Raw genomic sequence first — 14762 nt, forward strand, 5'->3', positions numbered from 1 at the left:
TTAATCCAGAAGAACTACCCTAGGACAGCTTGGTATACTTGATTCATATATTTAATAAGTCTGATTCGTTGTATTTTTCACATAACTTCTTCTACCTGTTTGGTAAACTTATTAATTTATTTTCCATTTTCATTTTTTAGTTTGGAAATGAAGAACAGCAGCTGGCATGGGCAAAGCGGGAGAGTGAAAAAGCAGAGCAAGAAAGACTAGCTCGATTGCGGAGACAAGAACAAGAAGACCTTGAGTTGGCTATTGCACTCAGTAAGGCTGATATGCCAAACTCTTAAATAGAGGTTCTTTGGCTCCACCCTGTCCAAGTGAAACCTTTAAACGTGGCTTTTATAAAAATACTAAATTCTTGGTTTATGTTGTGAAAATAATTTTAGTCACCTTCAACTCTAAACAAGACTGGCTGGTTACGTCGAACTGGGCTCTGTGTGGCTTTTCAAGTGCATAATATGCAGGAAACACTGTATAAGCTGTATTATATGTTCTAGATAAAATTTACTGCTTGTAAGAAATTTAACATATGATCCTAAGATACTGAAAGCAAAGTTTCTTTGTCTGGAAGACAACGTTGCATATAGTAAACTGCAACTTGTGAATCTGGCTTTTTATTACCTGAATTCCATTGGGTTTTTGAGGCTGCAGTACGGATTTCGAAGAAAATGTCATAAAAAGATAATATTTATAGAATTAGCTTTCACTTGTTACATTTATTTAATAATTCATGGTAGGCTAATCAGTGTGTCATCTGTGTCAGTCTTCAGCATAAATTCATTATTAGATGGTCCCTTTTTATCCAGGAGGTGCGGCTTTTACAAAAGAATCTGGCAATTTATATATGATGAATACAAACACAGTGAACTGTATAAAATATTATGAATTTGAAGCCTCTATGAATGAGTAGTTATTCCATTTTAAACATTTGTTTGCATTGAGCTTTAATAATTGTATGTGATGTTGTAAAAGGAGGAGTTAATTCAGTTGTAGTAAATTGGACAAATAATTTGGCAATTAAATCATTAGGCGAAATCTTGCTTTATCTCACAAGCAAATAGGATTGCAGGATTGTGATACAAGTTTGAGTGCTGCTTTCATGTAAAATCAAGCAATGGAAAACTTACTAAGCTTGAGCAGTGTTCATCCCTACAACTCGTTTTACCCTCTTTTGCTCCAACCGCCAGAACGTAGACCGCATTATTTGAGTTACCCAACTGACTGTGTGAGACAGTCTTTACCTCTCTTCCTTGAATTCCACCTATCTTATATTATGGGGTTACAGATCAAACATAATTTAGCTGAAATAAGGCCAAGTTGAAACAGATTTTATTTGCCAAATACATGTTCACGCGTGAGTTATAGAAGTACTGGTAGACTGGATTGGCTTTAAAATACGGCTTGCAGTAGTAAGTCCAAGTAGGATCAGATTTTATATACACCTGTAGAACTCAGTACTTCCACCTGGTAAGGACAACACAGAATGTGTTTTACATGTCATATATAAAATAAGTCCTTATCATAAGTCTGTGAATAATTTACTTAACTAAAAATGCCTTTTCTGATTACAGGAATTCTAAAACGTCAGTTGTCTTTGCCTTGGACTTTTATGTCTAAATAGAGTAGGCACCTAGCACAAAATTTTAAAAATGTCCTTAATGTATGTCTGCTTTCCTGTCCTTGGTTCTGTAGGAATACAAAGCTTAACAGTCTGTGTTTTTACTGATGCAGCCCTTATCTTACAACATTTTCTCTATTTTTTTGAAAATGTGGTATTCCTTCATCATCTTTAATGCATTTATATTCTTTGTGTCCTTGCTTCCTTACTTTTATTTTTCATAATACAAAGATAGTGCCTGTTCACTGAAGGAAAACAATCTTTCCCCATTCTGTTGTAATTGCCTTATTCTGGATGCTTTCCTTACACAGAGATAAGAATCAGATTGGATCATTTTAATCTTCTTAGTAGTTTTCAGCTCTGAAATGCAGCTAAAACGTGGCATTTGTTGGCTCAGGCTTTCGTGAGTAGGTGTATGGGCGAGTGCGTGTCCGTGTATGTACATATGCACGCACGCATGCATCCATCCATTTACATATGCAGCAATACATATGACAAAACTGAAACCCCGTATCTCAAAATGCAGTTTTAGGAGTCACAATTCCCTGTTTGCTGTGTGTCTCCTGTGCTAATGGTACTACAAATAATGTGAATCTTTGAATCCCCTCAGAAGGGGAAAAGACGCGTTTCAGTATCAAAAGCAACCATATGATGATCTTTAACACTGTCTTTTAATGACCCCTTTGGAATGCAGTAGAAAATATTTCTAATTTTACAGAACCTGATTTGAAATCCCTTCCCACTGTGGTAATTTTACTTTAAAACATGTTAGATTAAATGATCAAACATACTGAAATGTCAACAAATTCTCTTTTCTGTTGGTGTACAGGACTTGAAGTCTCTGAGAGCAAACTTGGGTCTGTCAATAGCTAGCATGAGATAAAACTTTTGCTGTGAAAGAGCAATTTTCAAAATTGAATGGCTGCAGGATTCTCAGTGAAGTTAAACAAATTGTATCCATGTGTAAGATTCTCCTTTTCATTTTGGCCTGAGTCTTTGTGGTGTCTCTTCTGCTACAATAAAACCCCATTCATATGTAGTGCCATTTTAGAAAGGAAAACCACTTTTGGACTACGACTTGGATGATGTCACTCCAGTGGGACAGGGTGGATGAGCTAAATAGCTTGATTCATTTTCTGAGTTATGTACCATAACAAGACTTTCTGCTACTTTGTCAGTGCTCTAAAATACTGCCATTAATGCTTCTAAGGCAATGAGTCGGTGTTTTCAAGACGTTCAGCAGGAAGCCAGAAATGTGAATTAATCTAGCATTCCATATAGTATTAGAACTAATTGCTCATTTTCCTATTTCCTTATTGACTCATTCTTCCTATTTGCTTGGACAGTAACAGAAGATCAAGCAAATGAACAAGGACAGAACGCGTCCTCTGTGCACAGTGTATTAGATTTAGTAACGTTAGGTTTACTGAAACACTCTTGATTCAAAATTTTAGACACTGCAGTAGAAGAAAACTTAGCTGTGATTTCTCCGCGTTGTATTTACTACAGTTTCCTGTTTAAAAAGGAAGATTACCCACGTTCTTCCCTTATGCTTGTAACTCAGTGTTTTATGTAACACCTGCACTTGTTCTTCTAAGACGAAACTTTTATCGCAAGACAATGATCTTCTTCTTCCTCCAGAACAGTGAAATTTAAAGCACAAATAGGCCTATCACTATTTGGGCAGAGAAAATATGTACAATGCAAGATATATAAAATGTGAGTATACACAATGCATGTACAGTGTACATTGAGATCCATATTATTTGTGTCTGTGTGTATATATATATATATAGTGTATTGTATAATCTAATAATAGTGTGTGTGTATATACTATATATGTCCACATACTATGTCTAGTATATAGTTACCTGTGCTGTACATAAAATGTGTATATACAATGAATATGTAGAATATGCATATATATTCTATATATTAAAGCTTCTGTGTATGTATGTATTCTCTAAACAGCAATGGATACAGAAATGGAATTTTTACAGAAATGCAGATTACATCATGGCTCTTAGAATTTCAAAGTTCTGGTGAAAGAAAAAAAAGGAGAAATGACTACTTCTAATAAATTTGTTTCAAGATTACTTTCATTGGCATGAAAAACTGTGTTCGCTAGCTGTGCCAAGTGTAAGAGAGAAACCTGGCAGAAAGTAGGTGTCATCTGCACTGGATGTGATTTCACATTCTCTTGAATTTTTGAAGTGTGTGTCTGAAATGTAGGCTCAATTTCTGATCTTCTTGCATGTGACGGTCATGTCATCTTTCCTTTTTTCTCTAGGCTGAGGCAATGATTTTTCTCCTACATTTGCTTGTAGTTTCACTTCTCTCTTTCCTTTTTTTCCCTTTTTTAAAAACTATTTTTAAGGAGCTATCCCCATACACACACACCCCCCAAACAGTCGCACGCTAAGGTGGAAAACACATTTTTCTTGCTTCGTTCCCGTTACATAGGTTGCACATAATTGTCATCTGGATTTCAGCTCTGTTTTTCCTCCATTTCCACCTAAGCTTTTACTTCAGGAGGAATGACTATCCATTGCATTCTTGGCTTTGAGGAAAGAATGGAGGTGATTCTACTTTCTACTCAGATAAATTACTAGACTCTGTGGTACGTTGAGCAATCAAAGAGTTTAGTAGGCTTTTATAGTGGCACATGTGTTTTATACAGAGTATCGTCACTGCTGGAATGACTCATGGAAAACCGTGAATTGCACACAGCACCGAGGCACAACAGTTAAAACAGGAAAGACGGACAATTACTCACGTTGAACCTACGCATGCAAACTTTGCATGTAGGACACAGGTATTGAATTACCCACATTATCCTTTATAGACCAGTATGTTCACATTTGCCTCGAGTGGTTTCCGTAAGTTACATTCAAATAGTCTCGTTGTAAAACATACCAGTCATTCTGCAATAAAAACAGATGCTCATAAAAGTAGTAATTCTACGATAATGCTGTATGAGATATTTTTATATTGGCAAATTTTTCCTTATGAAATCTCTCTGCTCTATGAGGATCATCAGTCCTTACTGTATTTTGTTTCATGTAATGTGCTCTCAAAGTGTAGGAAATTCCAAGCTGTCTCTGACTGTGTAACCTTTTTTTTTAATTCCTGTCTGTGAAATCTGTTGTCAGAAAATTTTGTAGAAATTATTTTGTCATCTTATGCTCAAAGATAATGCACTTTTCTTGGATTCTTCTTATAATCCTTTTGGGGTTACTATTTCTTCTTTAGTGTTTCTCCATTGAGAAGAGTATTTATTCTGTAGAACCGAGGCCCAAGGAATTTTGGTCCAAGTAGAATCGTTGCTTTCCCTCGTGTAAGAGTTTGATTTCTCCCTCCTTCTGCGTTTTATTCCTCCCTCTCAGGAATTTCACTTCTGTTTAATCCTCATTTAGAGTTGGAACTCTGTTAAAGTGAATTGATCTGTGCTAATAACGATCTAGTTCAAGTATCTTCCTACACCGGTGGAACAGCTAAGTTTTTGTTGTGTGTCAACCATTGCATCTCTCTGTAGGCTTCACAACAAACACCTTTTCTTAGAAAGGAATTTTGCTTGGAGTTACGGTGGAATCATAGAAGATTTATTTTTAGAGTAAATATGTTAACTATTATTCATTGACACACTTGTTTTATCAGTTGATATACTGCTCTTTTTACTTGAAAGTTTTATAAATAAAGGCTAATTTGTTATAAAATGGAATTTTCATTTTTCCAACTTCTGCCTTCCCCTTTGAGTTTAACTTTAAAAGGAAAACTCCTAGTGACTATGGTTCCTTCTGCTGTTACAATTACAGAGTGCTCTTCTGGTGTCCCTTTTGATACGACGTTCTTTAGTCTGACCTAAAAAAGGTGGAAACACCAAGTGGAAACTGCAATGTTGACCTAAATTTGACTAATATCTCCAAATATGTACATTATTGTAGTTATATTTATCTTTCAAATATCATAACAAATTGAAAAGTTATTTTAATTTTAACCCATCTCATGTGTTTATTGTTTAATATAATAAGAGAAATGTTATTGTTTAATATAATAAATGAAAAGTTACTTTTTGGAGCGCTGAGACTTCGGCAATCTTTCTTTACTACTTTTTGCCCACGATTTCACAAGCTGTTGTGTCAAATTTGTGAATCTTGCTTTGAGCAACTGCTTGATTCTCCGCGTCGAGATCTTTTTTTTTTTTCTTTTGGCTGGTGCCCTCCGCGCACTGTTTTCCCTTCTTCCTTGTCCCGGCCACATTTGGTCCGTACAGACCAGAGTCAGAAAATCCAATGCCCCACCCTTTCCAAAACAATTTGTGTGCCGCAATGCTAAACATCCAGGCAATTTATGCTGGGAGGGGTTAGAGAGATCACCAGAGACAAACCCTTTCTGCTTGCTGGAAAAACACACCTCACTATCGTACTATTCGACATTATTCGCTTTGACTCATTATTCTCCCATCTGCCTGTTTTATTTACTTGGCTTCTGCACACATTGGCATGGTTAACAACAGATTGCCCAGGCAGGTTTCTCCTGAAATGGCTCTCCAGCAATATTTTTAGTACGTTGACATTTTGAAGCCGGGATCTGACTATAGTGTGTCACAGGCAGGCACAACTTCTTACCCAAGTTCTCCCGTCCTGTAATGCTCCGCTTACCAAAATGTAGGCCGCAGCTCCGTGTTTTGCTCCCGCTCAAGTTTTCGGAGTCGGACAATGTACTCATCCGAACACTTTCCCAAATACCTGCCCCATCTCCGTTGTCCGTGCCTAATCCAAAAGGACTCCCTGTACCAGGCATTGCGTAGAGGCCAAGAGGCTCTTCATTGGGAAGGGAAGAAAAGCGTAGGCATCCTGTTCAAGAAGAAACATTTGCGAGTGGAAACTCAAAGGAACTCTAAGCTACGAGCCCAGCTGCCAAACCTCTAAAACAAATGTAGCATTTGTTGACTGTACCTAAATACAACCCAAGACCGGCTTGCGTTGCGGCAGTCTGAGCTCTCGGAGCCCATGTTGCCATCCCTACCTCTGAAATTGCAGTCACATTTTTCTTGGGGAGGCGCTACCAGGAGAAAATTGCTGAATCTCCCGTTTGCTGTACGTGACTATCAATTCAGTCATTCGGAACATCTTTTACCTCCCGTCTGGTTAGCGTTTTTTTAATGTAACAACCGCAATTAAAACTTTTTATTGGTGCTGATACAGCATCTCTTACAAATGCTGTAGCCTTCCCTATTGATGAATTCTCGTAACACTCTTTGCCAGCTGCAAACATAACATATTTCTGCTGTTTAACTTCCCATAAATGTTGTCCTCAATCACAGCTTTTCAGGAGGAAACTGTGCAGAAGAACAAAGCCCTGTGCTCTCTCTGCCCGTCCCTTGCACCCGCAGGAAGGGCACCCAGGCATCCTGTATCCCTTAGTTTGCAAGTGCTTGCGATATAAAATCATTAATATATCAAACACCACTTAGGCTGTCGTCGTGCACAGGCTGTAAAAAAAGTGGTTGTTGGGATGTGAGGGGGTTTTTTTCTGTGGGTTTTGTGTTTAAGCCTCAGGCTCAGTAGCTTCTCGCCTAATATATTAAATGTCACAGGGGATGTCCAGTGTGATATTCCAGATGTTTCCTGATGACATAATGATAGGTCAGAACTCCAGGAATGCTCCGAACTGTAAGAAGTGCAAGAAACCAAAGTAAAAGTGATTTAAAGGGATACCGTATCTAATTATAAACCTGTAAGTTCATCTGCAATTTCTGTGTTGCTGAATTTATGCTTACTACAAAGGACAGAATACTTTTGATTTGCTAAAAGGAATTACAATTGAAGCAGGTGAATAAGCAGGTAACTAATGCTAACTATGGTTACAGAGTACATGAGAACTTTGTTGCTCCTGCTCTCCTTGTGCTTGGAAAGGTGGTTTTGTAAGGTTAATACATCTCCATTATATAAAGCAGTGCATATGACTCATTTTTTGTGTCTACATAAAATACTGTAAGATCAAATAATTGTGGCTGAAAAGTCAGACCTCAAAAGATCAAATCAAACACATTTTCTGCCTAACAAGTTTAGGATAAATCCCTGCCTTCTCTGTGCATTTCAAGTTGAGAGTCCTGTTTTGTGGCAGAGGCTATTCCCAACCTCAGCCTAAGTGATGGGGAATTGGTTGGTTGGGATCAAATAGTACGGAGCTTTAAGGAGTCTCTGGGAATCAGTTAAGTTGAGCCAGTTACCTCCAGGGCCTGTGAATTGTGTATGGCTACGTGCTTTCGGTTACTGAAGTTTGGCTTGTAAATCTATTCCTTCTCCTCCAAATCTATGGGAAGCACGTTTCCGAATGGAGGTGTGCCTAAGCCTGGGTCTCCAGTCATGGCAGAGAGGGGTTGCTGCGGTCCCAGCCGGTTTCAGGAGCTCTAACTACTCTGCTCTTGGCACGTAGGATGAGTCCCGGGCAGGTGGGACCTGTTACAGACCCAGCTGAGAGCGGCTGCTTCAAGGACACGCAGGAATTTTAAGGTTTGTAAATGCCACCAAGTACGTTTCGGACGTTAGCAACGGGGATAGCTTTCTCCCTATTAAATTACATGGGGTTTGGATTGAATTTTCCTCTTTATGTTTCCCCCTAACACTGCTAGTTACCATAGCGATGGCTACATGACTTTGTTGTAGTTGTTTTATTTAAATATAGCAAAAGAAATTGCTAGAGCTTGGGATTCTGGCTTCGAAAATTCAATTTAAGAAAAGCCTAACAGCTACTCTGTGTTATAGGTGCACAAAATAGCTTTAGAAACCACAGAGCTTCTACCACAGAAAACCACAGAACCACACAATCCTATAATTTGAAGAATGGACAAACTTTTTTTGGCACTTCTTGTGGATGGAGGACCAAAGTTTAAGGCGAGTCAATGTTTTCAGGCAGTTTGTAAACGGCTGCGAGTAACCAAGGACTCGCTGAAATCCCCCATCCCCGCACGAGGTGAGCTGTGGCCAAAATTAAAGCTTCAACTCCCCCCGCCGTGATCATCTGCAAAACTGCAAATCTAAAACGAACTTCCAGAAAAGCCGGAGGGTTTCTAGCCCAGCCTTGTACTTCAGGGTTTAAAAAATGGATTTGAAAGGACCATGCCCGCCTGCTCGCAGGGTGCTGGTGTGGTGCTGGGCTGCTTTGCAGAGCGCTGCGTCTCCCTCGAGAGCTGGAAGGCAGCCGAGCCACTGCAACGGCCCCTCAGGGCGGCAGGACGCGGTTCTGTTCTTGGTGCTGTTTCAGCAGCAACAGACTCCGTGTTACGGTGTTTTCTGACGATGAGTTCCCATGTAGTACAGATTTAACTGACTCTTCTGAAGTCAGCAGGTGAGAGAAAAACCGTTTTCAGCGTAGCGAAACACAGCGCTCTGAAACCCCGAGTGGAATTAACTGACTTTAAACAGTAACTCCTCTGGATGGTGTCTCGAGTTCAGAAATATTTGCTAAAACTTTCACTGGGAACATTGTGCAGGATTTGCTAGTTTCTGTACTTAACGTGCTCTATCTAATCTGGCAATCTATCTTGCAAGTATAGTGAGCCCATCACTGTGGTATCTTAAGAGAATATGTGTGAAAATCTTGTTTACAACGGGCTCTACATTTCCTCCTCTCGGGTTTAACTACAACTTTTTTTTTTTCCTTTCCCTAGTGTGTCAAAATCAAATCCAGGATAGCTGCAGATCGAAAGGGCAGGTCTTCGCCACGTGCTCCCTGGGAGGCATCTGGGATTCTGGGTCTTTTGTGTTAATTAGAACAAAATCACTTAAAAGATGATGACCTGATGGTCTGTTAGTAGAAGAAGATGTCGCAGAGCATTAGTGATTTCCTGCTGGCCAGGGGAAGCTTGGTAGATTGGTGGAATCACATTGGCACATCTTTGGATGTATTAATTTAAGGCAATTTAAAAAAAAAAAAAGAAAAAGAGGGTTGACAATTACTCATAATAGAATGTGAGAAGAATGAGATCAGCATCTCTTTCTTTCTGCTACAAGATTATCTCGAGATTCAAGAACCTGCAGTTTCCTGTAAAGACCACACAGAAATTATCATATATGCCCTCCCTTAAACAATTAAAGTTGGTCATGAGCTTTTTATTAGTGTTTTGTGCCCCCCGTCCCTCCCCACTTTCAGAGGCCTGTATTTATATATATTTTATATGGGTTTATTTTATATTTATATATGAGGATGGCTTTGCCCTATTTTCAGTTGAGTTGCAGCAGATCTAAAAGCTCAGAGGACGCAACCTGCTCGTTTTTACATCGTGAACAGCACAGAGCTGAGCACGTCTCCACCGTCCGTCGTGATCTGAGAGTTGTTTGGTAACACGGTATCACGCAGGTAACACGTGTCTTATCTGAAGACCTTCTAGTGGACAGGAGCAGAGGTAGCAGAGGTTATGACCCTTACAGCTGGACTGTTCGCTGGAGCGAAGGGAAGCTTGGACGTTCCCATGCCAGAAGTACCGGAGGAGGGCGGAGGAGGAGCACCCCATTGCGCTGGGTGCTGCAGAGGAGCCACGCAAGTTTGTTTTTTCAAGGGTTGGTGAATGCAGTAACATTTCTCTCTCCATGCAGGCACTGTGCAGCGTTCGTGCTGTGTGCCTGGTCGCCGGCTATAGCTGTCTTTCACCCTTGTAATTTGACCGCAAAAGCGGTCAGCCCAAAGGGCCACCTAGGCCAGTACCCAGCCTCTAACAGAGGTCGAGAGAGGTGGCTGGGGACGAGCAGAGCCAGATAAGCGTGTCGTGATGCTTCCAAGCTCTCCCCACCGCTGGAGAGCTCTGCCTGGGGACCTTCCTGAGGCAGATGTGGGGCCGTGCACTGAGGGGTGGCCGTGCCTGCTGCAGCGAGGTGCCAAACCTCTGCGTCTTTTTTCATTACGTTACGAAAGAGGGAATGGTTTAAGGTTGCACTCCATCACTGAAACCTGGGAATGACTAAAAACATTTCCAGTTCTTCAGAAAGAGCAAGGGAAAGCCGGGTGACTATGGCAAGGTAAGGGCAAGCACTGATCTCAAAAATCGTGTTCTTAAGGTTATAAACACCGAAGGACATGCTGAAATGTGAAAATCTTCAGCTATGGGGAAAGAGAAGGAAATACCTAGAACTGTTGCAACAACAAATGTGCTAATTTTAGAACATCTTTAAGTCATCCTCACTTTCTGGAATTAGATTGTGCAATTTTTTTCTAGCAAATAAATTAGTTTTGTTTTTAATGAAGAAATGTTAAATCTCCCTTATATTTCACTTTGAAAGAGCTATAAAAGTGAAATGTGGAACTCATTCTTCCATGTCAATGATTAGAAGCCCAAAATACATCTGTTCCACATGAACAACTGCAGACTGCTTTCACAGAAGAATAGCTATATTGGTAGTTACTTTAAATGTATTCCTGTTGATTTCATTCTTGTGTATTCTAACTTGTAAAGTCAGAAAAATGTCACAATCTCGATTAAAATCAAGTTCCAAGTATCCAGATGTTAAGGAAGAATGCCCCAATATTAAGCTGAATCTGCATACTTACTTACTTAACAGTGATTTTTGTTCGCTAAGTACCAAGGCTCACCGCTAAACCGTAGCTGTAAAAACAGAGGATCCTCATTAGAGTTTCAGAGTAATTGCGTAGATACACTGTCTGGACTTACGATCTCATTTACAGCTCTGGAAGAGCTTTGGGGGGGGGGCTCCATTCGGCTTGTTGCAGCTATTCACTGCCATAGCTACTGCAGTATCCAGTTTATTTCAGGTTAGTTTTCAGAATCTAGATTCCTGGCTAACTGACTTTCCTTCAAAATAATAAATATCTTTCTTAACTCCTGAAATCTAGGTGGGATTCAAAATTGTTAAGTGAATTTAAGTTTTTGGGAATGAGTTGTGAAAGTATTTTAACCCGTGTTGTGAATTTATGTTTGAATTCCACTACTGTTCTATTGGAATTCTGCACTGAGCTCTTGAGAGCCAGGATAATTTATGTACAAGAATGCCTTAAAATAAGCCTCCGTAATTACAAAAATGCAGTGTTTAAATTTATAGTAAAAACCCACACACTGCTGGCAAAACTATAACTGCATCTGGAAAACATTAAGGATGCTATTAAAATAGTCTAGCATAAACTAGAAATGAGACTGAAATTACAGTGTTGCTTACTTAACCATTTTTAGGAAGTGTATTTTGAATGTGATCTAGTTTCCTACTTGATTTTTTTGATAAAACACCGTATTGTATCTTGTTTACCACTGAGAATTAATTACGTACTGTTATCTATTTTAGAAAAATCCATAGCTCAGATTTTGAAGCGTCTTCTTACAGTCATTGATAATTTAAAACATAACCAGGTGGTTGTTGGTCCAGCCATCAGGGGAAAAAGTAACAGGGAGATCTCAAAGGAGAATAAAAATCACTGCAATTAAAAACTTATTTTATTAAAAAGATGAAATGTTTTCAAACATTGAAAAATTACGTTTTTATAAAAACAGAAATAGGCAAAATACCCATTTGTCTTCTATTTACATATACAATATTTCTCATTGTATAAAATTATTTACAATATATAAAAAAATTACAGTAAAATAGGTTATTTTCTTACAAGACATCAAGCCCTGTACTTCTAGTGTAGATCATGGCAAACAAGAATATTATTGCACCTGTGAAACAAACAGTCTAACAATAGGAGTGTTCTCTTAGCCATGCCTTCAACTGAGATCTAAAATAACATCGTTAGCTACAGTAACATTCATTTAATCTCTTCTAGGGTCAACTTCAGGCAGTTTCCATACAAACATTGTCTCGTAAAGCTTAGAACTGGGCAGTTAGAATCAGAAAAAAAACGTATTTACAGCTTCTTCTATACAACCTGTATGGAGTCTTACGGAGTTTACCCTTCACAGAAGCTGCATAAATAACCCCTATTCTCCTGACCGGGACGGGCAGGTTCACTGATACAGTCACGTCAAATTCTCTGCAGGAGATGACCGGCTAAGTCTCCTTGTGTCAAATCCTCCTCAGCTTCCATCGCTAGAGCGTCGGTGCCTCCCTACGTAGTACCAGCTACAAGTTTTTAACACTTCTGCACCTGAGCAGTTAAATAACATCCACGGTTCGCAGGTCAGAGTCTCTAGGGCTACATGTGCCGTTTCATGTGCAAAGCCAGGTGGTCTGACCTGGAGAACGCCCTGTCGCAGAGGTGGCACTGGAAGGGCCGGTGGCCGGTGTGCTTGCGATAGTGACGGGTGAGTTCGTCGGAGCGAGCGAACTTCCAGCCGCAGCCTTCCCAGTTGCAGTGGTAGGGCTTTTCACCTGTTGGAGAAATCAGAGAGAGTGTGACTCAGCGCGGCACTCCCACGTACGGGCAGCATCACATGCTAGGCAACCTTCCGAGTTTATCTCAGCGTATCCTTTTATTTTCTACCAAGCCCTTCCACAATAAGATCCAAGTGCTTTTAAGCCAAATGAGACCGCTCTAGCAATTCCTCTACCAACCTATACCTGCAGTGAAAATCTTTTGAGAAAGGGTGTTGGAAGCCCTTAGAAAAGCTTTGACCTACACACGCATAGGAAAACACTTAGACGTTACACATCTGATCACCTGTCATAGCTCAACCGCAAATACTCCTGGAGTTTAAGAGACTACAGGGTTAAAGCTCAGGCTGCGAACTGTTTTATACAGGTGGCTATCGCAACCGGCAAGCAGCGCATCTCCGGATGAAGGCAACCAGCCGTATTTACCTGTGTGCGTCCTGAGGTGGGCCTTCAGGTGCGAACTCTTGGTGTAGGTCTTCCCGCAACCCGCGTAGGTGCACGTGTGAGTGGCCGTCCTCTTCCGCGGCCAAGACCGACGTCCCCTTTTTGGTTTGGAGTCCAGCAGCTCCAGAGGGGAGGAAGGAGGGGTGAGCATGCCTCTGGGAGCGGAGGGTTGTAAGGGCAGGCTGTCCTCGAAAAGCCCAAACTGGGAGGTGTTCTGGTACTGGAGATGGGTCTGCGGGTGGTGGAAGCCAGAGGCTGGGTGGTAGCTTTGCTGGAAGGACACAGATGAGGGGCACATCATCTGCGTGTGGCAGTCATTCACCATGAGATCATCTGGGCTCAGTGGGGGCGTCTCCGCCCCAGGGATCTGGGGGGAGCTGGCCACCCGGGGCTGCTCGTAGGCCATCATGCAGGTCGCGTTGCCCTCCTGCTTGATCTTTGGGCAAGCCTGGGGCACCAGACCCAGGACCGGTCCATAATTGTCCATGTCGGGCTCGGGCTTAATGTTCTCAACGAACTGCGGGCCCCCAAAGCTGGGTGTCACGAAGAACCGCCCGTGGACATTGCCAGGAGGGCAGTAGTTGGAGTCCATGTCGGAGCGGATCATCTCAGGCATGATGCCGGCGTTGTAGGGCGGGGGGCTGCCCTGCTCCAGGGCACTGTAGCATCCCGGGGACGGGTTTGTCTGGTAAAAGCCACCGCTCTCCCCTTGGGCAGGGGGATAGTCCCCACCGGCCGCGCCCTGACCGTAGCCGTCGCTGCCCATGGAAAGGATAAAATCCAGCACGTTGTTAAGATCTTCATCCTCTTTGCGTGGGGAGAGGCCGCCCCAGGTGCCGGCGGGGGTCTTGGCCTCCTGGTCGCACTTCCACCTCTGGGGGAGAGAGAAAAGGGAGAAGGTTAGAGGTGGCGTTTGAGGGGGGGGGGATTTAAGGGGGAGGGGAGGACGGGCCGTTGTAGGGCGGGGGGCTGCCCTGCTCCAGGGCACTGTAGCATCCCGGGGACGGGTTTGTCTGGTAAAAGCCACCGCTCTCCCCTTGGGCAGGGGGATAGTCCCCACCGGCCGCGCCCTGACCGTAGCCGTCGCTGCCCATGGAAAGGATAAAATCCAGCACGTTGTTAAGATCTTCATCCTCTTTGCGTGGGGAGAGGCCGCCCCAGGTGCCGGCGGGGGTCTTGGGGCCTCCTGGGCACTTCCACCTCTGGGGGAGAGAGAAAAGGGAGAAGGTTAGAGGTGGCGTTTGAGGGGGGGGTGGGGGGGTTTTGGGGAGAGGCGGGGCCGCGGCCCCGCCGCCCACCCGTGCGATGAGCCGCGCCGCGCGGCGGCGGGAAGGGGGCGAGACTCACTTCGTGGAGGGTGGAGGGGCGGCAGGGGC

The 14762-nt window shown here is 42.1% G+C and overlaps 2 protein-coding genes across 2 annotated transcripts in view; one reads left to right on the forward strand and one right to left on the reverse strand.

The window, feature by feature from the left end:
* EPS15L1 (epidermal growth factor receptor pathway substrate 15 like 1) overlaps window positions 1–4007 on the forward strand; it is a gene marked incomplete at its 5' end in the record, with an annotated part of 54673 nt that extends 50666 nt beyond the window's left edge. The window contains one exon of the mRNA XM_009284039.2: window positions 141–4007. Within this exon, the coding sequence (XP_009282314.2) occupies window positions 141–287 (147 nt within the window). The remainder of the gene's footprint in view (window positions 1–140) is intronic.
* Window positions 4008–12040: 8033 nt separating this feature from the next.
* Window positions 12041–14757, reverse strand: KLF2 (Kruppel like factor 2; the record flags this gene model as incomplete). The annotated part of the gene is made up of 3 exons (XM_009284065.1): window positions 12041–12939; window positions 13369–14260; window positions 14734–14757. Coding segments are annotated over 3 exons (1092 nt in total), but the record flags the coding sequence as incomplete, so codon positions are not given.
* Between the last annotated feature and the right edge of the window lie 5 nt (window positions 14758–14762).

This window comes from Aptenodytes forsteri, unplaced genomic scaffold (assembly GCF_000699145.1).
Source record: "Aptenodytes forsteri isolate BGI_AS27 unplaced genomic scaffold, ASM69914v1 Scaffold471, whole genome shotgun sequence".
Lineage (NCBI taxonomy): Eukaryota > Metazoa > Chordata > Aves > Sphenisciformes > Spheniscidae > Aptenodytes > Aptenodytes forsteri.